The 25,338-nt window shown below is 40.2% G+C and overlaps 1 protein-coding gene across 5 annotated transcripts in view; it reads right to left on the minus strand.

The window, feature by feature from the left end:
- LOC137629602 (latrophilin-like protein 1) overlaps window positions 1-25,338 on the minus strand; it is a 511,095-nt gene that overhangs the window by 11,941 nt on the left and 473,816 nt on the right. For all 5 annotated transcript variants that reach the window (XM_068361081.1, XM_068361085.1, XM_068361084.1 and 2 more), the window contains 3 exons: window positions 22,617-22,680; window positions 11,578-11,749; window positions 10,544-10,668 (listed from right to left, as the gene is read on the minus strand). In XM_068361081.1, the coding sequence (XP_068217182.1) occupies window positions 10,544-10,668; window positions 11,578-11,749; window positions 22,617-22,680 (361 nt within the window). The remainder of the gene's footprint in view (window positions 1-10,543; window positions 10,669-11,577; window positions 11,750-22,616; window positions 22,681-25,338) is intronic.

The following is a 25,338-nucleotide window of genomic DNA, read 5'->3' on the forward strand; positions in this document are numbered from 1 at the left end:
CTACCAAACGCGATGGTGCCCCAGGAACAGGTCCAGCCTCCCCTCATACAACTGAAGATTGACACGGACATAGATAAGGCACTGGAAGGCATGGATATCCACCAAGAAAGGATGTCAGAAGTGTCCACTGACACTGAGCAGGACCTACTGCAAGGAGGACCTGAAGAAGACGTGGAACATCCACAAGCGGAAGAAGTTAAACGGCAACTGAAGACCCTCAGTGGATGATGGAATTGTTCCAAAGGGAAGATGAAACGATGAGAGAATCACTCAGGCAGAAGCAGATACTGTTGCAGGAGAGGGTGGACTGCCCTGGACCTACCAAGGGCTCCACTAAGAAGCCCCATAGAGTGTTGAATCTCCCTCACTACTCCGAAACCAACCCCTCCGCATATGCCCATGGTAAATGGGAAACTATTTGTCTCGGAGACGTTGGGGCCAAACTGTTTGAAGACCTTGAGTTCTGGCCTAACTTTTCAGCTTGCCCAGACTGTTACGTGAGACTGCAGGATGAACATGCATCCCATGACGAAACGGTACCCAAAGAGGTCATTGTCTTCGAGCATGACAAAGTGCAAGCCATCCTCCTGAGAATCTTGGAAGGATCCAAGTAAACCAACTCCAAAGTCTCAGCACTGAGCAAGAGACATCCTACCTTTCTTGCTCCTTCCTCCATCTCTTTCCCCTTTTCGGAGAAAGCACTAGATTTTGCCGTCAAGGTAGTCGACGAGAGAAAACCCTGCCCGACCCTAGAGGAATGCAAACCATTCTCTCTAGCACTGCCTACCTGCGAGGAGAATTGGAAGGATGTCCACCTAACATTCTCCGTCTCTAAGTTGGATCCAGAGAAAGCAGGCCAGCAGTTCAATGAGAACCTTCCGAAGTTGCCAGACCATCTTCTGAGTCGGGAACAGGAAACGAAGGAGAGACTTGCGGCCTCCCTTTCTCATCAGAACTGCCTGAAATTGAGTGCAGGTCTACAGAATGCCCCAGAAATGTTCATCTTCCTGGCTAAGTCTCACATGGGTACCCTTGTAAAAGACTTATATGCTTTCCTCAGAGCGAGGAGAGCCTACAGAGAGTTTGTTTTGGCCTCAGCGACCATAAGACACAAACCAAGGAAGCTGATTACCTCGAGCACCTGAGGTAAACACCTTTTCCCACAGGAACGGATCCAAGAGATCATAGCCAGAACAGCCACGGAGAACAGGGACCTTCTCCAAAAGTGGGGCTTGAGCTCTAAGAGGTCCTCAGCCCAAGAATAAAAAGGCATGGACATGACGCAGACCTGCACACCTTCCTGCTTATTGAGAAAGTCTTTCAAGATTTTCGGTGATCAATCTATACTGAAGAAGTTTTTTAATTCTTTCATTCTACCTTGTTTTGAGTATTGTTCTCCTGTCTGGTGTTCAGCTGCTGATTCTCATCTTAATTTGTTGGACAGAAACTTACGGTCTATTAAATTTCTTATTCCTGATCTAGATATTAATCTCTGGCACCGTCGTTCAATTAGTTCATTATGCATGTTGCATAAGATTTTTCATAACTCTGACCATCCTTTACATTCAGATCTCCCAGGACAATTCTATCCTGTTCGTAATACTAGGCAGACAGTTAATTCTAATAGCCAGGCCTTCTCCATCACGAGGCTCAATACTACGCAGTACTCTAGAAGTTTTATTCCAGCTGTGACCAAGTTGTGGAATGATCTTCCTAATCGGGTGGTTGAATCAGTAGAACTTCAAAAGTTCAAAGTTGGAGCAAATGCTTTTTTGTTGACCAGGCGGACATGAGTCTTTTTATAGTTTATTTATGACATATTTGTTTTTGTTGTTGTTAATAGTTTATATATGACATGTCTGTTTTGACGTTGTTACTTATTTTAGAATGATTTATTGTTAATTTGTTCTCTTCATTTATTTATTTCCTTATTTCCTTTCCTCACTGGGCTATTTTTCCCTGTTGGAGCCCCTGGGCTTATAGCATCTTGCTTTTCCAACTAGAGTTGTAGCTTGGATAGTAATAATAATAATAATAATAATAATATGACCACGATGTCTCAGACCACCTTCCAGATGGTCCCTCAACAACTGGTAGCCCAGTCGCCAGTGTTTAACCCTAACTATGAGGGGCAGTCGACTTCCTTTCACCCTAGTCAAAAAGGAAAAGGCCCTAAGAGAAGTTCTCCCGGATGTAACTCCTCTCGGGGCCGAGGAGGACGTGGTCGTGGAAACAAATCAGCAGGACCCCCCAAGCAATGAGTGACTCCAGGTAGGAGGCAGACTGTATTACTTTCGAGATCGCTGGACCTTCGATCCCTGGGCCCACAGCCTAATCACGAATGGACTCGGATGGAAATGGAACAGAACTCCACCCCATTTTCCAGAATTCTTCCAACACTTCACCCCCTTGTTGGATGAATATACCTCAGAACTCTTGAACAAGAAGGTAATAAGGAAAGTGAAGTCCATCAAATTCCAGGGAAGGCTGTTTTGTTTTCCCAAGAAAGACTCAGATAAACTCAGAGTCATTCTAGACTTGTCTCCACTCAAGAAGTTCATTGAGAACAACAAGTTTCGGATGCTTACTTTGCAACACATGAGGACCCTTCTACAAAAAGGGGCGTACACAGTCTCAATAGACCTAGGAGAAGCTTACTGACATCTTCCAATGAGTCGCCCTTTCTCCTCCTACCTAGGATTCAAGCTACAGAAGAAGTTTGTCTTCAGAGCAATGCCCTTCGGACTGAACACAGCCCCAAGGATATTCACGAAGCTAGCACACATAATCGTCCAGCAGCTACGCGCCGAAGGAGTTCAAGTGGTAGCATAACTAGACGATTGGCTGGTATGGGCAGCATTCAAGACTACTTGTCTGCAGGCAGCCAACAAGGTGATCCAGTTCCTGGAACACCAGGCTTCAAGATCAATCGCAAGAAGTCTTGCCTTTCTCCAGCTCAGAAGTTCCACTGGCTAGGAATCCAAAGGGATTTAAAGTCACAACACCTCTCCAATCCATCCAAGAAGAGGAGAGAGATAGTGGGAGCTGTCAAGAGACTAATCCGTCACAAGAGGATTTCAAGATGCCAACAGGAAAGAGTATTGGGCTCTCTCCAGTTCGCAGCAGTGACAGACCCCGTGCTAAAAGCACGTCTAAAAGATGCACCAGGAGTCTGGAGAAGATACGCATCAAACGCTCGAAGAGATCAACTATGGTTGACCCCGACCCTGTTGCGCAAGCAGTTAAGGACGTGGTAAACAGCCAAGAGCCTAGCACGGACAATTCCCCTGCAACCACCACAACCATCAGTGGTGATAGACACCATCGCCTCCTCGGAAGGACGGGGAGGCCATTCTCACGAGAGAAAAGTGTAAGGGAATTGGTCGCACCAGTTCAAAACCTCTCATATCAACATTTTTGAAGCTCTGGTAGTTTTTCTGACATTGAAGAAACTATCCCCTCGCAGAGCAATCTACATCAGATTGGTCCTGGGCAACAAAGTGATAGTAAAATGTCTAAATCGACAAGGCTCGAGATCACCTCACATCAACCATGTGATATTAGTCACCTTCTACCTGGGAAGGAAGAAGGGATGGCACCTATTAGCAGTTCACCTACAAGGGTTCCGCAACGTGACGGCGGACGCTCTTTCCAGGCAAAAGCCCATAGAGACAGAATAGTCGCTAGACGCAGACCCATTTTCCTTCATCTCGGAAAAACTCCCGGAACTGCAGATCGACCTCTTCGCAACGAGTGACAAGAAGCTACCTCGTTATGTAGCCCCTTATATGGACCCTCAACCATAGGCGATGGATGCCATGTCCCTCGACTAGAACAGGTGGAATCGCATTTACCTGTTTTCACCAACCAATCTCCTGCTAAGAGTCCTCGACAAGCTAAGATCCTTCAGAGGGACAGCAGCAGTAGTGGTCCCAAGTGGGCCAAAAGTAACTGGTTCCCTCTAGTTCTAGAGCTGAAACTGAAGCTGGTTCCTCTGCCGGATCCAGTATTATCTCAATTGATTCAGAAGTCGACTGTCTACGCTTCATCCTCGAGAGCCAACAACCTACATCTCATGATTTTCTCGCCCTAATGGCGAACAAAAAGTTTGGTATCTCGAAGGATAAAGTTGACTTCATCGAAACGTATAAGTCAAGTTTGACTAGGATACAACATGAATCATCATGGAAGAAATGGGTTTCCTTTGTTAAAACAAGGAAACCGACAGAAATATCGATAGATTTCTGTCTCACATTCTTCATATACCTACACGAACAAGGCCTGGATTCTACTACGATTACCTCTAGTAAGTCGGCCCTGGCTAGACCACTTCGGTACGCCTTTGAAGTGGACCTCTCTAGAGAAATATTTAATAAGATCCCAAAAGCATGCGCTAGACTCAAGCCACCAACCCCACGAAAGCCCATCACGTGGTCTTTGGAGAAAGTCTAGCACTATTCTTCGAACCTAAACAATGAGGATTGTACGCTAAAGGATCTAACACAGAAAGTAATTTTTCTGTTTGCAATAGTCTCTGGGGTTAGGTTAGTGAAATAGTGGCCTTATCCAGAAACAAAGGCCATATTCAGTTCCTAGACACAGGAGAACTGAACCTCTTTCCTGATCCTGCCTTTCATGCAAAGATTGAGCTACCCACTTAAAGGTGGGGTCCTTGTAGAATCTGTTCACTGAAGGAAGATGCCTCTCTGTGCCCAGTAGAATGTCTTAAGGTCTATCATCGGAGAACTTCAGACTTCAAGAGAGGACAGCTCTTCAGAGGCAAAACTTCAGGATCAAACCTATCCCTAAGACAACTGAGAGCGAAGCTCACCTACTTTATCCGTAGAGCGGATCCTGACAGTACACCCGCAGGTCACGATCCGAGGAAAGTTGCTTCTTTGTTGAACTTTTTTCAAAATATGGACTTTGAAAGACTCCACTCATACACTGGGTGGAGATTATCCAGGGTCTTCTACAAACACTATGCGAAGCAAGTACATGAAATAAAACATTTTGTGGTGGCAGCGAGTAGTGTTATTAAACCTGTCGTCTAGTGCAGCGATGAACAGTGGACTGTTTTGGGACTCATCGTGTGCATAGGTACACTTACCTTCTAGGGCAAATCACAACAATGATTAACATACTGTTCCATATAGGTGCATATCTAACCAATAACACCAGTGCCGAGTGAACGTTTGCGTCACAGTGTTAATGAATTTCCAAAAATCTGTACAAGTCAGACAAATTTGGTTTCACATTTCCATTGAGTGTCATTATTCTGATAATTAAATTACACATTTTTTCTACAGGAGAAAATATGGACCCTGATGTGTTTAAATGCTGGATCTGATTCATACTCTATTGTAACTACATTTGATAATTTAGTTGCAAAATAAAAATACTAAAACGTATTTGCGTCTTATTACTGCTATCTAAGTTAGAGAAAAATAAAACATGCTAGAGTTTTATTTAATCCCTATAAGGGCCTAAAACTTGAAATCAGGATACAGATTTCCATGGTAAGTGAAATGTAAGCTCTAAAGTTTTACTTTCTGTTCCTACGGAAATTCAATCCTTGAATCCTTATTGTTGATGTCGACACTTTCCCTGAAGGGGGCAGGAAGCACTAAACCAACTCCAGGCTTAGTGGAAATGACAGTAACCTGGAATTTCACATATAAGTCTAGTAGACCAGATAAGGAAATCCATTCAAGGTAGAAGGCACATACACAAACCCATAGCTATAGTAATTTCAAGTTAATTCTCTAGTATGCTTCCATCAGAATGACATGGCCAGAGCCCAAAAAATGGATTTTGAGCAAAGTGAAAAATCTATTTTTGGGTGAGAGTGCCATGTCGTCCTGATGGACCCACCCTTTTGCTGACCCCTCCCAAAATTACTTTATCTGCAGTCATTTCTGCTTAACGACAAAAGGAATGGCGTCGCGGTAGTAGTAGGGATGAAGGTCCACCGGGTACCTAGAACGGCACCCCCTTCTTTTGCCACTCTTCCCCCTTACATCAAAGAGTTAAATCTATTCGGGGTGAAGAATGCTATGTGTCGTATCTAGAATACATCCCCTGATATTATGCGATATCCTTTATTGGATACTCGCGCCAGGAGTTAGAATCCTGGAGACCTTCGGTTTAATTCTCTGGGAGTATCACTGTAGCAAATATCATTAGAAAGCTACCTAAGGGAACCTTCCATCAGGACGACATGGCACTCTCACCAAAAAATAGATTTTTCACTTTGCTCAAAATCCGTTATTTATTTATGTATATATATATATATATATATATATATATATATATATATATATATGTATATATATATATATATATATATATATATGTATATATATATATATATATATATATATATATATATATATATATATATATATTATACTGTATGTATATAGTATTATTTCATCATACAGTTATTTCTCTGATTTCTTTGCAATTTGGGAGTTTTTAACTGCTTCTTCAGATCTAGCATTCATATTATATCAGTTGAACATGATATTACTATGTCCTAGTAAATAACTATTGTAATGGTTATCACTGTTTAACAGTAAACAAAGCTCTGCATAACTGAAATACAGTTAACAGTCAAGAGAATTTTATCTTATTTGTAATATCATATACAGTATATACTGTGGCCACTGGGGCAAAACAACAACTACAAAAGCACCAACGTATCCCTGCGTGATGTTAGAGGCAACTAAAAGGGACGGGGCGAGGGGGCTGGGAACCCCCTCTCCTGTATTATAAACTCCTGTGAGACATCGAAGATGTGGAGCTGGGGAGAGAGTGACTGCTCTCCACACTCTAGTTTTGGGGTGTCTGAATGTATGTGGAAGTAGTATGATAGAGAGTAAAAGATATGAGATTGGAAGTATGTTTAGTAATTGAAGGAGGGATATATTGGCTTTGTGTGAGACAAATATAAAAGGAAAAGGTGAAGTGATGTTTAGTGGAATGACTGGTAGTGTCTGGGATGGAAAGGAGAAGAGCAAGAGAGGGTGTGGCTTTATTACTGAGTGAATAGATGACAGGTAAAGTAGTGGAATGGTAGGAGATATAATAAAGGTTAATGTGGGTAAGGGTTAGGTTGGGTAGGGAATGTTGGTCTTTTGTTAGTGTGTATAGGCCAGATTGTGAAAAAAGTGAAGAGCAGAATGAGTTCTGGAATGAATTAACTAGGTATGTAGAAGGACTGGGTAGAAGGAATTATGTAGTTGTCATGGGTGACTTAAATGCTAGAGTGGGCGCTGGAGAGGTAGAAAGTGTCACTGGGAAGTATGGCGTACCAGGTGAAAATGAGAGTGGTGAGAGGCTGGTAGATATGTGTTGAACAAAAGATAGTGATAAGTTCTAGCTTTTTCAAAAAGAAAGATAAAAACAAGTATACATGGGTAAGAGTGGCAAATGAAAGAGTGGTAGAAAGGGCGTTAATGGATTATGTGTTGATAACTAAAAGAATGCTAGGAAGATTGAAAGACGTGCACGTGTTTAGGGGTATGGCTAACGGTATGTCTCATTTTTTGGTGGAAGGAAAATTAGTTGTAGCAAAAGAATGGGGGAATAGAGTAGGTGGATGTAAAAGGGAGCTAGTGAGGGTTGAAGAGCTAATAAAACCGGGGGTGAAAAGTAAATATCAAGAAAGGTTGAAAATGGCATATGACGAAGTGAAAGTAAGAGAAACTGGTAATTTAGAGGAGGAGTGGAAGTTAGTAAAAGAAAATTTTGTTGGGATTGCAAGTGATGTGAGTGGCAAGAAGTTTGTTGGAGGCAGCATGAGGAAGGGCAGTGAATGGTGGAATGAAGAAGCGAAGTTAAAAGTGGAAGAGAAAAAGAGGGCACTTGAAGAATGACTGCAGAGTAATAGTGTAGAGAAGTATGAAAGCTATAGAGAGAAAAATGTGGAAGTAAAGCGCAAGGTAACTGAGGCAAAGAGGGCGGCTGACCTGAGATGGGGTCAAGGATTGGGTCATTCATATGAAGAGAATAAGAAGAAGCTTTGGAAAGAAGTGAACACAGTAAGGAAGGCTGGTTTGAGACTTGAAGAGACAGTGAAAGATGGAAATGGAAGGTTGTTAAAAGGAGAGGAGGCAAGGAAAATGTTGGCTGAATATTTCGAAAGTTTACTGAATGGTAAGGATAAAAGGGAGGCAGATATAATTGCTGTTGCAGGTGTTGAGGTGCCAGTGATGGGAGATGAGAATGAGAGAAAGATCATAAGAGAGGAAGTGAGGAGAGCACTAGATGAAACGAGAGTAGGAAAAGCACCTGGTATGGATAGTGTGAGAACTGAGATGTTAATGGAAGGGGGTGTGACTGTACTTGAATGTTTGGTTTCACTGTTTAATATGTGTTTTGTGTTGTCAATAGTACCAGTGGATTGGGTTTGTGCCTGTATTGTACCACTATATAAGGGTAAGGGAGATGTGCATGAGTGTTGTAATTCAAGGGGTATCAGTTTGTTGAGTTTGGTTGGAGAAGTGTATGGAAGAGTACTAATTAATAGGATTAAGGATAATACAGAGAATGCAATCTTAGAAGTACAGGGTTGTTTTAGAAAAGTTAGGGGATGTACGAATCAGATTTTTACAGTTAGGCAGATATGTGAGAAATATCTAGCAAAAGGTATCGAGGAGTATGTTGCGATTATGGATCTGGAGAAAGTGTATGATAGAGTTGATAGGGAAGCGATGTGGAATCTGATGAGGTTATATGGAATTGGTGGAAGGTTGTTGTAAGCAGTGGAAAGTTTCCACAAAGGTAGTAAAGCAAGTGTTAGGATAGAAAATGAAGTGAGCGATTGGTTTCCAGTGAGAGTGGGGCTGAGACAGGGATGTGTGCTGTCGCCATGGTTGTTTTTAACTTGTCTGTTGATGGAGTGGTGGGAGAGGTGAATGCTCGAGTCCGTAGACGAGGATTGAAACTGATAGACGAGAATGATCATGAATAGGAGGTAAATTAGTTGTTGTTTGCGGATGATACTGTACTGGTTGCCGACTCGGAAGAGAAGCTTGGCCAATTAGTGATAGAATTTGGAATGGTATGTGAGAGAAGGAAGTTGGGAGTTAATGAGGATAAGAGTAAGGTTATGAGATGTACAAAAAGGGAAGGTAGTGCGAGGTTGAATGTCATGTTGAATGGATAGTTACTTGAGGAAGTAGATCAGTTTCAGTACTTGGGGTCTGTTGTTGCAGCAAATGGTGGAGTGGAACCAGATATACGTCAGGGAATGAATGAAGGATGCAAAGTGTTGGGGGCAGTGAAGGGAGTGGTAAAGAATAGAGGGTTAGGGATGAATGTAAAGAGAGTTCTGTATGAGAAAGTGATTGTACCAACTGTGATGTATAGATTGGAGTTGTGGGGAATGAAAGTGACGGGAAGACAGAAATTGAATGTGTTTGAGATGAAGTATCTGAGGAGTATGGCTGGTGTATCTCGAGTAGATAGGGTTAGGAACGAAGTAGTGAGGGTGAGTGGATATGAATGTGTTGAGGTGGTTTGGCCATGTTAAGAGAATGGAAAATGGCTGTCTGCTAAAGAAGGTGATGAATGCAAGAGTTGATGGGAGAAGTACAAGAGGAAAGCCAAGGTTTGGGTGGATGGATGGAGTAAATAAAGCTCTGGGTGATAGGAAAATAGATGTGAGAGGCAAGAGAGTGTGCTAGAAATAAGAATGAATGGCGAGCAATTTTCCAGTAGGCCCTGCTGCTTCCTCCGATCGCCTTGGATGACCACGGAGGTAGCAGCAGTAGGGGATTTAGAGTTATGAAGCTTCATCTGTAGTGGATAATGGGGGAGGGTAGGCTGTGGCACCCTAACAGTACCAGCCGAACTCGGTTGAGTCCCTCGTCAGGCTGGGAGGTATGTTGAGAAGGTCCCCTTCTTTTCATTTGTTTGATGTCGGCCACCCCCCAAAGTTGGGGAAGTGACTTGGCATATATATAGACAAAAAGTACAAAATAGATGTTATTAATTTGGTTGCTTGGTTGGTAACATAAAATCATTTTGCAACCAATGTATAGGTAGTATCAGACAGAAATAATAATGATGACAATTATATTACTCAAAAGGGTTTTTCTGTTAAAGTATTAATTTGTAATCTTCCTCTACAGAATATAAATACTGCATAGTAAAAGATTGATGCACAATACCGAAACAGATAACTTCTCACTTGATAATATGCAAGACAAATCTGAAAGTTACAGAAAATCGCTGCAAAATATCTTCGAGGGAAATGAGGACAAACTTATCAATCTTATGGGAGACTAGGATTTCTTTGCACAAAGCATATCACACAAAATTTCCTAGAATTTCATTCTCATTTCATGAAGTTGATGTTGGCTTTACAAATATATACATTTCTTGTGCCAATGGCCAAAATAAAAATGGTTATTCATGCCAGTGAAAAGCCTGAAAAACATGTAATATAAATAACAAACTGCTATATCATAATTTTACTGTAATTACATATGCAAATTTTATATCTTACTATATAGTCATGGGTTTAATCACTTACCTTATCCATTATAATTTCCTTAAGTTCACGTCTCACATCTAGATCTAGGATTATTCCAAATAAAAGTAAACTGACCCCTTGGAGAGAATTAAACACAGTGAATACTATTGATAGTTGGCTAAGGGCTGTAAAGAAAGAATGATTGAAATTAATAATCATCTAGTATTGCAAAAGTGTCAGCATCTGCCCTGAGAAAATACAGCTATGCAGGAATACAACAAACAATAAACTTCATAAGGAAAATTCCATAATTTATACTGCGTTGAAACACTGTTAAGGTTTAAAGTCACTCATGAATGGCAGAGACAAGGGACAGTGACAGTGCCCCAGAGACTGACCCTATCTACAAGCGATCAATGCCTAAGGCTCCTCTCCACCCAATTTAGAACCATTGAGGTCCCGGCAATGGGTGCTGATGACTCAGCAGGTAAACCTATAGGCTCCCTTAAAACGCCCATCCTTAGCTCACATGGATGGTGTGGTTGCAGATACTACAAGAAACTATCAAGCTTGTAAGGGTTTTGAACACCAGTCCAGCAGATTGTCAGGCATGGATGTTTCCAATAGACTACCCACAACCCAGTGGAATCATGCAAAACACTTCCCTGACTAATCCAAAGGTACAAGTAAAGGATTTAGATGATGGAAGTCACAAACTCTTGTAAATAAAAGAAAACTAGAGTAAATATTTTGCTAAGGGAGTCCAAGTCCAAAATGTCTAGTGAATATATCAAAAGACTTCTTAGTTCTTTAATTTGGAGCCATTCAAGCATTTTTCATTGACTATCATGCACAAGTTCATATGTAACAAAGTGCAAAGCAATATCGTTTAATATGTGGATGTACACTTCAAATGGCAATCATATGCTAGAAAAAATTTATTCTGGCCTTAACATATTCAAGAGCGCAAACAAACTATATATATCATGGGCTACCTACCATTTTGCTTACATATCAGTAACACTTACTATGTATGCATCAATGCATATACATCATAAACAAAGATATAAACGCACATATATAAAACAATATACCTGCGGTCATATATAAGAAGCCAAAACTCCATGTGAGTCCAAGGATGATGAATATGGTGATAGATCCAATGAATTTATAGCAGGTAGGTCTGTTGCTGTTTGCTCGAGAATCCCCAACTGCACGGCTTTTGCAAACGATGTGCATGACCATGGCGAAAGCTACCGTATTAATCTGTAAATGATACAGATTGTTAATATTTCTATTTGCTGTATTACCTAACCTCTCTCTCTCTCTCTCTCTCTCTCTCTCTCTCTCTCTCTCTCTCTCTCTCTCTCTCTCTCTCTCTCTCTCTCTCTCTCCTCTCTCTTATATATATATATATATATATAAAATATGTATGTATATATATATATATATATATATATATATATATATATATATATATATAAATATATGAACATATAAACATTATACATATCTATAAACAGTCAGCCCTCAGTATTAGCTGGTTCCATAATTGAGCACTTGATCTTTTGGGATACAGAAAACAGTATAAACTATGAATTAAAAAAAAATCACGTTTTCGTGGTTTCACGATTAGTACTCTCATGCCCCGATGTTTTAAAAACCAACCGCACTCCTTTGCACCAGGCCTTCTTAGTGCCAGCCCATCTCTCGCTGACAAATATGCATGAAAGCTTTATGGCTAATACTATACATGTTAAGTTTTTATAGTTTATAAAGTGATATTTATTTCAATATTGTTGTTCTTCTTAAAATATTTTATTTTTCCTTGTTCCCTTTCCTGACTGAGCTATTTTCCCCATTGGTGCCCCTGGGCTTATAGCATTCTGCTTTTCAAACTAGGGTTGTAGCTTAGCAAGTAATAATAATAATAATAATGTAAACTAATCAGTGATAAACTCTGCATAGTAATTCTTATATAAAAAATGATTAAAAGTTGGTATATACATTATGTTTAAGTAATATTTGCATAATGCTGATGAAAAATATAAATTTTCATTACAGTTAAAAGAAAAGATTCTCTCTCTCTCTCTCTCTCTCTCTCTCTCTCTCTCTCTCTCTCTCTCTCTCTCTCTCTCTCTCTCTCTCTCTCTCTCTCTCTCTCTCTCTCTCTGAATAATTTTCTATTAGAAGAATTGTTATATTAATGAAGAAAAATACGGAAATTAAAATCTATATAGAATATACAGTAACCAGCAACTTCCTCATTTGTTAATAAAAGAATTCGAACTATTCTCAAAAGAAAGGTTTCTAAAATTACAATCACGTGATATGATTTCTTTTTCAGTTAAATTAAACTCAAATTTTGATAAGTTAGTCTAACGCACCAGATTAAACAGAAAATGAAATGCAATTACTATCAACCAGTTCCTTAAAATCAATAAAAGCTGTAATCCTTCGTTATTCATTCAGACTGCAGTTAGTTTCTAATAAATTGAAGGGGACAGGAAATTAGGGCGGGAGATATTTACTCTTCTTTATCTTATGCTATGTTTAAAAAGACCTCTTTTTGAAAAAAAAACAAAATTTTATATTAAGAAATAAGAAAGACAGAGGAAACATATTTACTTTATAAAACAAACAATTTGATGTAACCTTCCAGAGGGGGGTGTTGAATACTGGCTGCGTCGGAATACGACGACAAAGTGAGAATATCGACGTTTAATGAAGTAAATTTTCAGTTTTTTCCATAAAATTTTGTCTGTTAATTTAATTTAATATCAAAAGAGACTTAACCTACTGGGAAATATTGAGAACAGTAAATAAGGATAATAACCAATAAGAAAGGCTATAAAACGGATTTTGAGCGAAGCAAAAAATCTATTTTTGGGTGAGGTAGCCATGTCGTCCTGATGGAAGTTCCTTCGTTAGTAGTTTCCTAGGTTATATTTGAGTCAAATATAACCTAGGAAGCTACTAACGAAGGAAATTCCATCAGGACGACATGGCCTGAGCCCAAAAATGAAAATAAAAATGTGTGAATAACAGGAATGAAAGCAATAACGGATTTTGAGCGAAGCGAAAAATCTATTTTTGGGTGATATCGCCATGTCGTTCTGATGGAAGGTTCCTAATAGTAGCTTCCTAAGGGATATATGGACTACAGTGATATTCCCAGAGAATTTACCTTTAGGTCTCCAGAATTCTAACTCCTTGCACGAATATCCTTAAAATTTCTCTCAAGGATATCGCATAATATCAGGGGACGTATTCTTGACACGCCACATAGCAATCTTCACCCCGATTATGAAGGTGGACAAAGAAGGACAGACAGAAGTTCATTGAAATTTCTTTTGGTCCTTTTGCTTTTACAAAAGCAACCCACTTTTTCCAAGATGACTCATATTGTCTTCTAGTTGACTTAGACTTGTATTCTTCTAAGAATTCTATATTGCCTTCTGAGATCCCAAATCTTTTCCTAGCTGCTAGGGCAAGAAAATCATGAAATGAAGGGTTTGGGCTCTCTGTGATAAATTGAAGGCAATTAACTTCTGAACCTTCTGAGATAGTACTGGGTTCAGTACTAGGGCCAGCCTCAGCCTCAGTTCCTTCACTAAAGGGAACCAGTTGCTCTTGGGCTACTTGGGAGCCAACATAGCCACTCCTCCCTGCAAGGATCTCAGCATGTTGAGGACCTTCAGCAGGAGATTGGATGGTATGAACAGGAATTCCTGAGTCCATCCCTTCCATACTAGAGACATTGTGTCTTATCTCCACTAGAGGATACTCGTATGGGGCTACATATCCAGGTAGTTTCTTGATGACACTCGTGACGAAGAGGTCGAACTGCAGCTCGGGGACTTGTTCCCATCTGGGAGAGAATAGGTCTGCATCTGTGGACCATTCTAACTCTATCAGCTTGAGCCCGAGTAGAGCATCCGCTGTCACATTGTGGATCGATTGTACATGAACTGCTGATAGGTGCCATCCTTTTAGGCAAGGGATGGCTAACATCACTTAAACTATATGAGACGCTCTCTAGCCTTGTCGGTTCCGACGTCTCATTATCGCTTCGATCTGCGTGGAGAGATTCCCCACCCACGACAGGATTAACATGGCCTTGGATAGAAATGACCGAATCCCTTGGATTTTCCTCTGATGGGAGTGAACACCCCATTCTTCAAACTAGGCATCCATGCGGATGATCTTCAATAGTCGGGGTAGTTGCAAGGGCACGGTCTTCAATAAGCTTTTGGCCTTTGACCATCGTTAGGGAAGGGATTAAGGAAAGACCGATATCGGTCTTTTTAGATCTCTTAGAGCATTTGATGCGTATCTTCTCCAGAGCCTTAACGCATCTTTCAGCTGTGCTCTTAGCACTAGGTCTGTCACTATTGCAAACTGGAGAGAGTTCAGAACTCCTCCTTGTTAGCGTCTTGGAATCCTAACTGATTACCATAGTCTCTTGACCGACCTTGCGATCTCCTTTTACATCCCCAAGGGAAAGGAGAGCTGGTGTGACCACAGGTTTCAATGGTTTTTTAACCATTGTAGCCTTTGAGCTGGAGAGAATCGAGACTTCTTGAAGCTGATATTGCATCCCCGATGTTCCAGGAACCGGATCACTTTCTTGGATGCTCATAGACCAGCCACTTCGGGTGCTATCCACCGCAGCCTTTCGCCCAGGTACTTTGTTGCCTGAACCATTCCTAGGCTTGGTTTTTGCGTGACTGTGTCCACCAATCCCGTGAAGATACTTAGGACTGTGTTTAGTCTGACAAGTATCTTTCCTAGGACATACGTTATCCTCTGTAACTTGAATCCTAGGTAGGAGGAGAGGGGCGACTGACTGGAAGCTGCCAACAGACATCTTTCAGGTCTGACGAGACTGTGAACACCTCTTTTTGAAATAGGGTCCTTATGTTCAGAAGGATTAACACTATGAACTTGCTGTTTTGTTTGAACTTGTTGAGTGGCGACAAATCCAGAATGACTTAGTTTTCTTGAGTCCTTCTTGTGAACACCAAACAGCCTTCCCTGGAATTCGATGGAGTATACTTTCCTTACCACCTGTATGCTCTAGAGCTCTAAGGTATACTCTTCCAGGATGTGGTTGGAGTGTAGGAAGAGTTAAGGAAATGATGGTGGAAGCATGTCTATTTTTCAACCTAGTCCCATCTTGATTAGGCCTTGGACCCAAGGATCGAAGGTCCAGCGATTCTGAAGGAACCTCCATCCTACCAGAAGTGTCTCTTTGCTTCGACTGATCAGAAGTTTTACATCTTCGACCACCTGCCTGTGGTACCGCGGTCATCAAAACTGTGGGATGTTGTTGAACAGCCCGTGGAAAATTTCAACACTTTTCCGTCTTCCTTTTAGGCCGGGGACCCACATCCGTGGAAGACTTTCTCTTTGAAAAGATGCTCCACTTCTGGAGAAGTCCTATGTTATCCGTGGTGGCTTTCTTAATCACCTCTCTAACCACCTCATTTGGAAAGAGGTCTCTACCCCAGATGCTGGAAGATATTAGCTTCCCGGTTTCGTGTTTCACTGTTGCGGCAGTGAACACAAACTCCCTACAGGCTCTCCTAGCCTTCATAAAGGCATAAAGGTCTTTTACTAAGGTGGCCATATGCATTTTGGCCAAGACCATGAGCATGTCTAGGGTACTTTGATGGGCTGAACACAACTCTATGCAGTTCTGTAGGGATAGGGAGGCTGCAAGTCTCTCCTTTGTCACTTGTTCCTTACCCAAAAGAAACTCAGAAAGTTTAGGGAGATTCTCGCTAAACTGTCGTCTAGCGACATCCGCGTCTAGTTTTCCTACTGAAAAGATTAAGTGGACTTCCTTCCAATCCTTCTCCTGCATGGGAAAGGCTGGTGACAGAGGCTTGCAATCCTTGACTGCAGGACATGGTTTACCTGCCTTCACTGCCTTGGCAACAGATTTAAATGCCTTCCACGTAAAGGGGAATGATATTGAAGCAGGAGCAAGAAAGGAAGGAAGTCTCTTACTTAGTGTGAACACTTTCGACACCGTGTAACCCACCTTTCTCAGGCTACTTGACAAGATAGCCTGTGCCTTATCATGGTCGAGAATCATGACCTTCAGTTCCGTTTCTTTGCTTGACGTTGGTTCATGCTTCAGTCGAGTGAAGCAATTAGGTTTCATGCTTCAGTCGAGTGAAGCAATTAGGGAAAGAGTCAAAGCTTGGCCAAAACTGGATTTCGTCTAAAGGAACAGCACCCAACTTCTCCGAGATGTAGAGTTTGCCGTCTAAAATCGGCATAAGCTCCGCAAACCTCCAGAGATTGGTTTTGGAGCATGTCGGAAGGTCTTGGTCTCTGGGTCGTTTGTATGACCCTTGGGGAGCGACAAGTGGAGCTTCACAGAGCTCTATCTTGAATTTCGCTTCCTCCTTTTTGCCTTGTTTGCGAAAGTTTTCTATTAGACCTTTCATATGGGCCAGTAATTGGTCCATTTTGTCTAATAGAGGGGTAGAGGGTGAAGATGTCGATGTTAACGGCTCTAGAGCCGGCACAGACGGAAGCAATTCCGACACGACATTGTCCACCTCTTCCCGTGGCAGCTCCCTGCCCTCCGTCCCAAGGGCTATCTGGCCACAGGGAGGTGCAAATCGTGCATGGGGCACCACTATTTCCCTACTTGCTTTCGGGAATAGTAGGCTACGTATCCTATCATTAGGTAGGTATGGTCCCGGAGAGATTTTCTGGAATCCTCTTACCCAGTTGCGTAGTTTCTTACGAGCTGCATCCCTAGACTCCATCAACTTGGGATTATCGAAACCCTCAGACATTAAGGTTCGACATACATTACAAACTTGAGGGTTCCAATAATGCAGGGATTCAGAAATAATATTGCAGGGGGCATGAAACCTGCATGTATTATGACCGTAAAAGTACTTACTCTTGATATTGCAGAAGACTGCAACACATGTCATCTGGGGTTCCTCCTGTAAAGAAAGGAAAGCAGAATGAGTATATAATTGAATATCTCACTGATAAGCAATATGTAAAAGTCATCTTTTAACTAAAATAGCTTAGGATAGTAAGCTAGAAAGGGATAGTGGGAGACACATACTTGTGTATCCCTTGCAAGCAAATACTGTTACCTCCCCTCAGTATTAACTATAAGGAGATTCCTTTATCAAGGAACTCTAACGAAAGGGTTCTAACCCCTAGGGGTAGAAAAGTGTACAAGTCACTGCCCCATTTTATTATTTAACACTGTGGGGTAAGGATGACTGATTTCTAATCAGAGTATTGAAGGAATTCTTTTCTTTCAATATAGGAATGGTCTCAGCAGAAGCCCGCACAAGGGTACCAAAGATATGTTAGAAATTAACTACTGTATAATCATACTATAGTTTTCTGCTTGCAGTATATACTATATTGCAAAATACCGACTACTGTATAATTATATATAATGTAGTTCAGCCAGTGTGCTTCCATTATGGCTAGCATCTGACGGCACAGTCCAGCCGGCATGATGCCGACTGGACTACGAAATGTAAAAGACATATATTTGTGTATCATACCCAGCCCATTTGCTGTGACCTTCCCTTCCAATATTAAAATCATAGAGTTTCCTGATCAGGGAAACTCAAGGATAAGGGTTCTAACCTTTTAAGGATAGACGTGTAATACCACCAGCCCTTTAATCTATTTAATATTGTAGGGTAATATGAAAACTGATTTCTAATCAGAATATTGAAGAAATTCTATTCTTTCAATATAGGATTGGTCTCAATAAACACCTGGGCAAGGATACCCAAGATATATTGGAAAATAACTACTAGTATAATATATACAATAGTTTTCTATCTGCAGTATATCCTATACTGCAAATATACTGACTACCTGTATAAACATATACTGTAATTCAGCCGGCATATAGCCGGCATAGCTAGTCCCTGCCAGTGCAGCCAGCATGCTAGCTAAAAGAGAGAGAGACAGCATGGAGTGAAGGCTGCCTCATTACTGTGTATGTATACACTAATTAAGGATGTAAATATCTAATTTACTGCCTTTCTCCAGAAAGAAGGTTCAAATGGAAGGGGAGAATGTAACATTCAGGCTTCCATCCAGCCACCAGTACCATCGCCGGCAAGGTCCGGCCGGCACATGGCCGGCAGGCTAGCACCCAGCAGCACTGGTACAGTCGGCATACTTCCAGCTGAGTCAGCACCTAACTGTGCCGGTCTGGCCGGCATACCGCCGACCAGGCTAATACCCCAGCAATAGAACTTGTGGCCGGCAGTCCAAGGGAGGACTGATGAACCTTGGTGACAGAAGAGACTTCCCACCAACAGCCATCATGGCCGCCAACAGCCATCATGGCCGCCAGCCGTCATGGCCGCCGACAGATGACATGGCTGCCAGCAGCCTACATAGCCGCCAACAGTTTGTGTAAAACATGGCCACCGGCAGTTGTCGTGTCTGCCAGCAGCCAGCATAGCCGCAGGCAGTCGGACAACAGCTGTTGAGTAGGAGTCTGGCCAACCCCACAATCCACCGGCAAACGGTGAGATTGCAGGATGACGGCTCAAAGAGATACGATGGCTAGGCCATCACAAAAGAACAGAGTGAGAGGGAAAAGGGTCCTGTATGAGGTGTGGAAGGAACCGGCAAGGTTGCCGGTCCTACACACCCTTAAGAAACTCTGTTTCTGTATCGGCGCCATCCTAGGCGGCAGGAGAATTTCTATTCTCCAACCTAGGGTCTGCCAATACAGTTAAGGGAACGGCAGCAGTGCCGCCTCTTCTCAACAAGGCAGAAACAGAGTTCCAGTACCGGCGCCATCCTAGGCCTCAGAAGAATGACTATTCTTCAGCCTAGGGTCTGCGAGCACAGGACTAGTCTACTAGACCAACAGGAGAAGGTGGCGGCATCATATAACCACTTCAAGTGCGGCCTAGGGAGGTCTAGACTCCTAGCCGGCAGGGGAATGACTATTCACCCTGCTGGCCGGCTGTTGGCACAAGACTAAACTCTCTGAGGTTCTGACTGAATCCCAAAACCTGCTATCTGCGGTTAAGGGAAGGGACAGAGAACCCTAGGCTAGTCATGTCTGAATAAAAGCTCGAGGCACGACCCACTAGGGTTGTAGCCTAAGGCTACACTCAGAGGGAAGGAGAGATTACACATAAATCTCCACTAGAGACGAATATTGGTTTATATAATAATTCTAGGAGATATCTATCTCCGTCTGAATTGATAAACCAATACACGAGGGTAACTGGGGAAATGTCGAAAATATACTGTATCGCCTAGGTTAGGTTACCTAGGCAAGATGAGATCTCGGTTACCTAAATCACCGAAACTCTGACTTATACGATCGACATAAAAAAAGGAAAATTATGCACATTATAAATATCTTTACAAGTATAATTATGCCTAAATAGCTTTCATAATTAATTAATTAATGCTATTTCAACCGGGAATGTCGTTCTACTAACTAAATAACACATGCCTAACGAACGACAGCGCTCATGGCACCTCCGGTAACAGGCCTAGCTCCTAATCATAATAAATTACTCTAATTTCACTGTGAGACAGGAGCTAAAATACACACATTGTAAAGAATCAATACTCAACTTTCCAGAGGCGAAAGAAGCTGGAGATTGCATAATAATCCTTGAAAATCGATCGAAAAAGTTAGATCAACAGGGAACACCACCGTGCGAATTTGCTACAAAATTAGGAATGACCGCCATATTGGATATGGCGCTGTCTTGATACTCAATAGTAGTATGGGAAGTAGGATAACCTTGATACGGTTCCGCTTCTAATTTTGCCACTTTCCCCCTCGAAGCGTAAACGCTATTCGGGGTGAAGATTGCTATGTGGCGAGTCAAGAATACGTCCCCTGATATTATGCGATATCCTTGAGAGAAATTTTAAGGATATTCGCGCCAGGAGTTAGAATTCTGGAGACCTAAAGGTAAATTCTCTGGGAATATCACTGCAGTACATATATCCCTTAGGAAGCTACTATTAGGAACCTTTCATCAGGACGACATGGCTTGAGCCCAAAAAGTATTTTACCGAATCTGAACTAAAGTCTTGTTTTGTTCCTTCTAGTCATTTAAATTGAAATGTTTGCAATTTATTATACAGGAAGATATCAAATATTATTAAAGGGAAATAATAGGCTGAAAATCAGATAAAACCAATGAAAGAAAAGAACATAAATTTAAGGGATAACAGAATTGAATTTAATGTAAAAGAGAGAGAGAGAGAGAGAGAGAGAGAGAGAGAGAGAGAGAGAGAGAGAGAGAGAGAGAGAGACTTTATTCATGACTGTCTATACAAGCTCCTGATTGTCTCTAGACAGGATCTCTTACACTACATTTCATATACACTACTGTATGTGTAGTTCACTTAACGTTCAATGACGCAATCCTTAAGGCGTAGTAACTGAGGGATTGCATCATGCATCACAGATTTCATTGCATAGAACTTTGTGATGTTCTTAAGTCATTTTTCAACTAATTTTTCTTTCATTTGTGGTAGGATAAATATTCATACATTCGTTGAAAAAAACTACTATTAGTATATTCACAGTACTGTACCTGTACTGTATAGGAAACTGTAGCTAAATATTAAAATACAGCATTAGATTTCATAAGCTGGCCGATTAGTGTAAGCACACAGTGTTAGCATATTCTACAAAATTATGATTCTTAAAAAGACAATTATGTTTCATTAAGGGGCGCGACTCTCAACCTCTGCTTGGGATTGTAGAAATTCAGATTATTGCATTTTCGGCTGGGAGAATGTCTATATTTCATGTTTCAAATGTTATTTTTAATGAAAACAATTTGTTTTATGCCTAAAATGCCCTTTTCTATATTTACATGAGCACATCCGGTCGCTTATACAACCCTTTTCCTATCAGTGTATGTGAATAATCATATTTCACATTTTAATCGACCGATACTCAAGTTATTATGCCCCAGCCACTATTTAACATACAGAGAAAAATCAAACTATTTCTTAGAGCGAATTCCAGTTTCGCTAGTAATTAAAGTATCCTATATTTACCAAATTCTAATGTTTTAGTTGTACTGAATGATGCAAAAAGTGTCAGAGAAGGTAACTGAATAAACCTAAAGCATAAAATTTGTCCAGAAAATAAGCAGACATGAATATATTATGCTAGCACTGTCTTACTCATGTGTGGGCATTTGGTAAATAAAGTGTACATATTTCGAGATTTGAGGGAAGGGGCTCACCACTGCTTAGTAAATATGATGAATATGATCATATAATACTCAGTGTTGAGGGATACTACCACTAAAAGCCCATACTTATACATACTAAAGTATATTCAGCTGATTGCAAAAAAAAAAAAAAAAAAAAAAAATGGAAACCAGTAATTCTTTGTCTGCTCGTTTATATAATTACAATTTTTATGTTACATTTATGCTGAAGGATGTATTAAGTATTGGAAATGACAGCTATAAAGGCCTGAGGAGTAAAGTTTGCCCAAAAAAGTAAGCAGACAAGAATGAATAATGTTAGCAATGTCTTACTAATGTGTAAGTATTTGGTATATGTAGCATATACATTTCTGAATTTGAGGGGTGGTGCTCTCCACTGCCTAATAAATAACCTTGAGCTATAATGTTTATGTCCTCATGATCCCTAGTGATGAGTGAGGAATAATTACCCTTAATACCCCAAACTAACCCCTAATTAAGTTAATCATACGATTTCTATATAAAAAAAAACTTGACGGCTGAGAGCAGGTGTAAGAAATTATGGATATGGATGGTTTGAGTCGTTCCGGGGTTTAGAACCCCATGATACCTGGCGGTAATTCTCTTGTAATATCATTCACAGAAATATTTTACAGTAGGAAGCTGCTGATAGGAACTTCCATCAGGATGACATGGCTATCTCACCAGAAAATAGATTTTTCCTACGTCAAAATCCGTTTTGTGGTGGATAACAGGGGAGGGTGGGCTGTGGATATGGAGGGCTGACTTTATATATATACATATACATATTGTACAGTATCTAAATAAATGAGTGTGAATCAATACCGTTGAATGCTGACTTACAGTACTTCAAAAGTCTATCAAAATAAAATAGTGTATTATCTCACCAGTAAAATGGTAGCAACTGTTCCAGCAAAACTCCAGAGAAGGCCATTAGGTTCCAGCCAGCAACTGAAATGAGAAATAAAAAAATTATCAAAGGAACCTTAGTTATTCTTAATGATTTTGTTCAAGTAACCTCTACACACAACCTGATGAGGTATGAGCTTATAATATTCCTGTAATCATAAATTTTTAAAATTTAACATCCTTAGGTAAATTCACATATTTTATTTGTTGTAAAATAGGATTGTTAAAGGTTTTCACGTGCTTTGGTCTAAACACCGTTTTCAAAGTATCAACCCTTCATCTACATTACTTCGAGGAGCAATTTCCAAACCTCCTACAGTAGGCCTATCAACAACTTGTTATGTGCAGAATTGCAAGTAAAAAGTTTTCATATATTTCCTATTTGCTAATATATAACAGGTGAAAATGACCAATACTGTATTAAGTTATACAAATATATTACATTTGAGTATCATAAATAGAAATAAACTTGCAAACCTTAAAGGTAGGTTGACATTTACAAACTTTTTTGTTGCGACGTGTTACAACGTGGGGTCGTGCCACCTCGCAGAACACCTTGCGGCAGCTCGTGGCAGATTGTGACAAGAAATCGCAAGAAAACTGTAATATGTAACAAAGTCACCAGGTTTTTAAAACCTGTTTAAATCTTTTTGCAGCTCTGTGCGAGGTAGATGACCTCGCGCCACCTCGCAAACTTGGTTTCTTGACGTCGTACAAATACTTCGTATGATGTCACCCGTGTTTGTGACATGTTGTGCCACCTAGCGCTGGTTGTAAATTCACTTATAAGGGACGGCAGATGTTTCCATCTATATTCTGGCCATTCATGTAATCCTATGTATGTAATTAAATAGCCAAGAAAATACTGTTTGCTATTCTGGGTTTTTGTCATACCTTCGTTTATACATATAAGTATATTTATGTAGATGAGAATGTAAATGTATGTATGTATATATGTATGTATATATGTATATATATATATATATATATATATATATATATATATATATATATATATATATATCTGTTTGTGTGTATATATACATGTGAGTATGTATATATATATATATATATATATATATATATATATATATATATATATATATATATATGTATATATATACATGTATATATATATATATATATATATATATATATATAAATATATATATATATATATATATATATATATATAGTATATATATACACACACATTATATATATATATATACACACACACACACATATATATATATATATATATATATGTATATATATATATATATATATATATATATATATATATATATATATATATATATATAATATATTATATAAACATATAAATATAACCGATTTTGAGCAAAGCAAAAAATCTATTTTTATTTTTTTGAGCTCTGCCATGTCGTCCTGAGGGAAGGTTCTTTTAGGTAGCTTTCTAAGGGATATTTGCTACAGTGATACTCCCAGAGAAATAAACTGAAGGTCTCCAGGATTCTAACTCCTGGCACGAGCATCCACTTAAGGATATCGCAAGGGATCGGGGATGTATTTTTTAGATACGACACATAGCAATCTTCACCCTGAATAGATTTAACTCTTTGATGTAAGGGGGAAGAGTGGCGAAAGAAAGGGGGTGCCGTTCTAGGTACTCGGTGGACCTCCTATCCATACTACTACCGGCTGCCATGCCTTTTCTTGTCTTTAGGCAAGAATAGCCACAGATAGAGTAGTTTCAGGTGGGTTCAGCAAAAGGGTGGGTCAATCAGGACGACATGGCATTCTCACCCAAGAATAGATTTTTCGCTTTGCCCAAAATCCGTTTTTTGGGCTCTGCCATGTCATCCTGATGGAAGCATACCAGAGAAATTACTTGAAAGTACTATATCTGTGGGTTTGTGTGTGTGCCATCTTCCTTGAATGGATTCCTTATCTGGTCTCCTAGACCTAGATATGAAATTCCAGTTAACTGTCATTTCCACTAAGCTTGGAACAGGCTCAGTGCTTCCTGGCCCCCTACAGGGAAACTGTCGAATTCAACAATAAGGATTCAAGGTTTGCATTTCAGTAGGAACGAAAGGGAAACTTTTTAGAGGTTACCTTTAATCACCTTGGAAATCTGCACTGGTTCAAGTTTTTTCTATCTATAAGGATAAATAAAACACTAGCATGCTTTATTTAAAAGCAACTGAGGAATACAAAATAAGACGCGGATGTATTTTTTTACCTTTATTTTGCAAATAAATTATTAAATCTAGTTGCAACGAAGTAAGAATCTGATCTAGCAATAATTCACATCAGGGTTCATATATTGACCTGTAAAGGAAGAATATATATATAATTTCATTATCGGAATAATGATACTCAATGGAGATGTGAAGCAAAATCTGACTGACTTGCTTTAGAAAAGTCTGTCAATCATCGTAATAATTTCCACTAGAGGGTACAAATACCCATTCACCCAATACACTGTTGAGTCACAAAACAGTCCACTGTTCATCGCAGCACTAGACGATGGGTATTATGACACTACCCGCCGCCACCACAAAGTGTTTTATTTCATGTACTTGCTTCGCATAATGTTTATAGAAGACCGTGGATGATTTCCACCCAGTATATAAGCGGAATTATGTAGTTGTCATGGATGACTTAAATGATAGAGTGGGCGCTGGAGAGGTAGAAGGTGTCATTGGGAAGTAT

Source organism: Palaemon carinicauda, chromosome 37 (assembly GCF_036898095.1).
Source record: "Palaemon carinicauda isolate YSFRI2023 chromosome 37, ASM3689809v2, whole genome shotgun sequence".
NCBI classification, from domain to species: domain Eukaryota; kingdom Metazoa; phylum Arthropoda; class Malacostraca; order Decapoda; family Palaemonidae; genus Palaemon; species Palaemon carinicauda.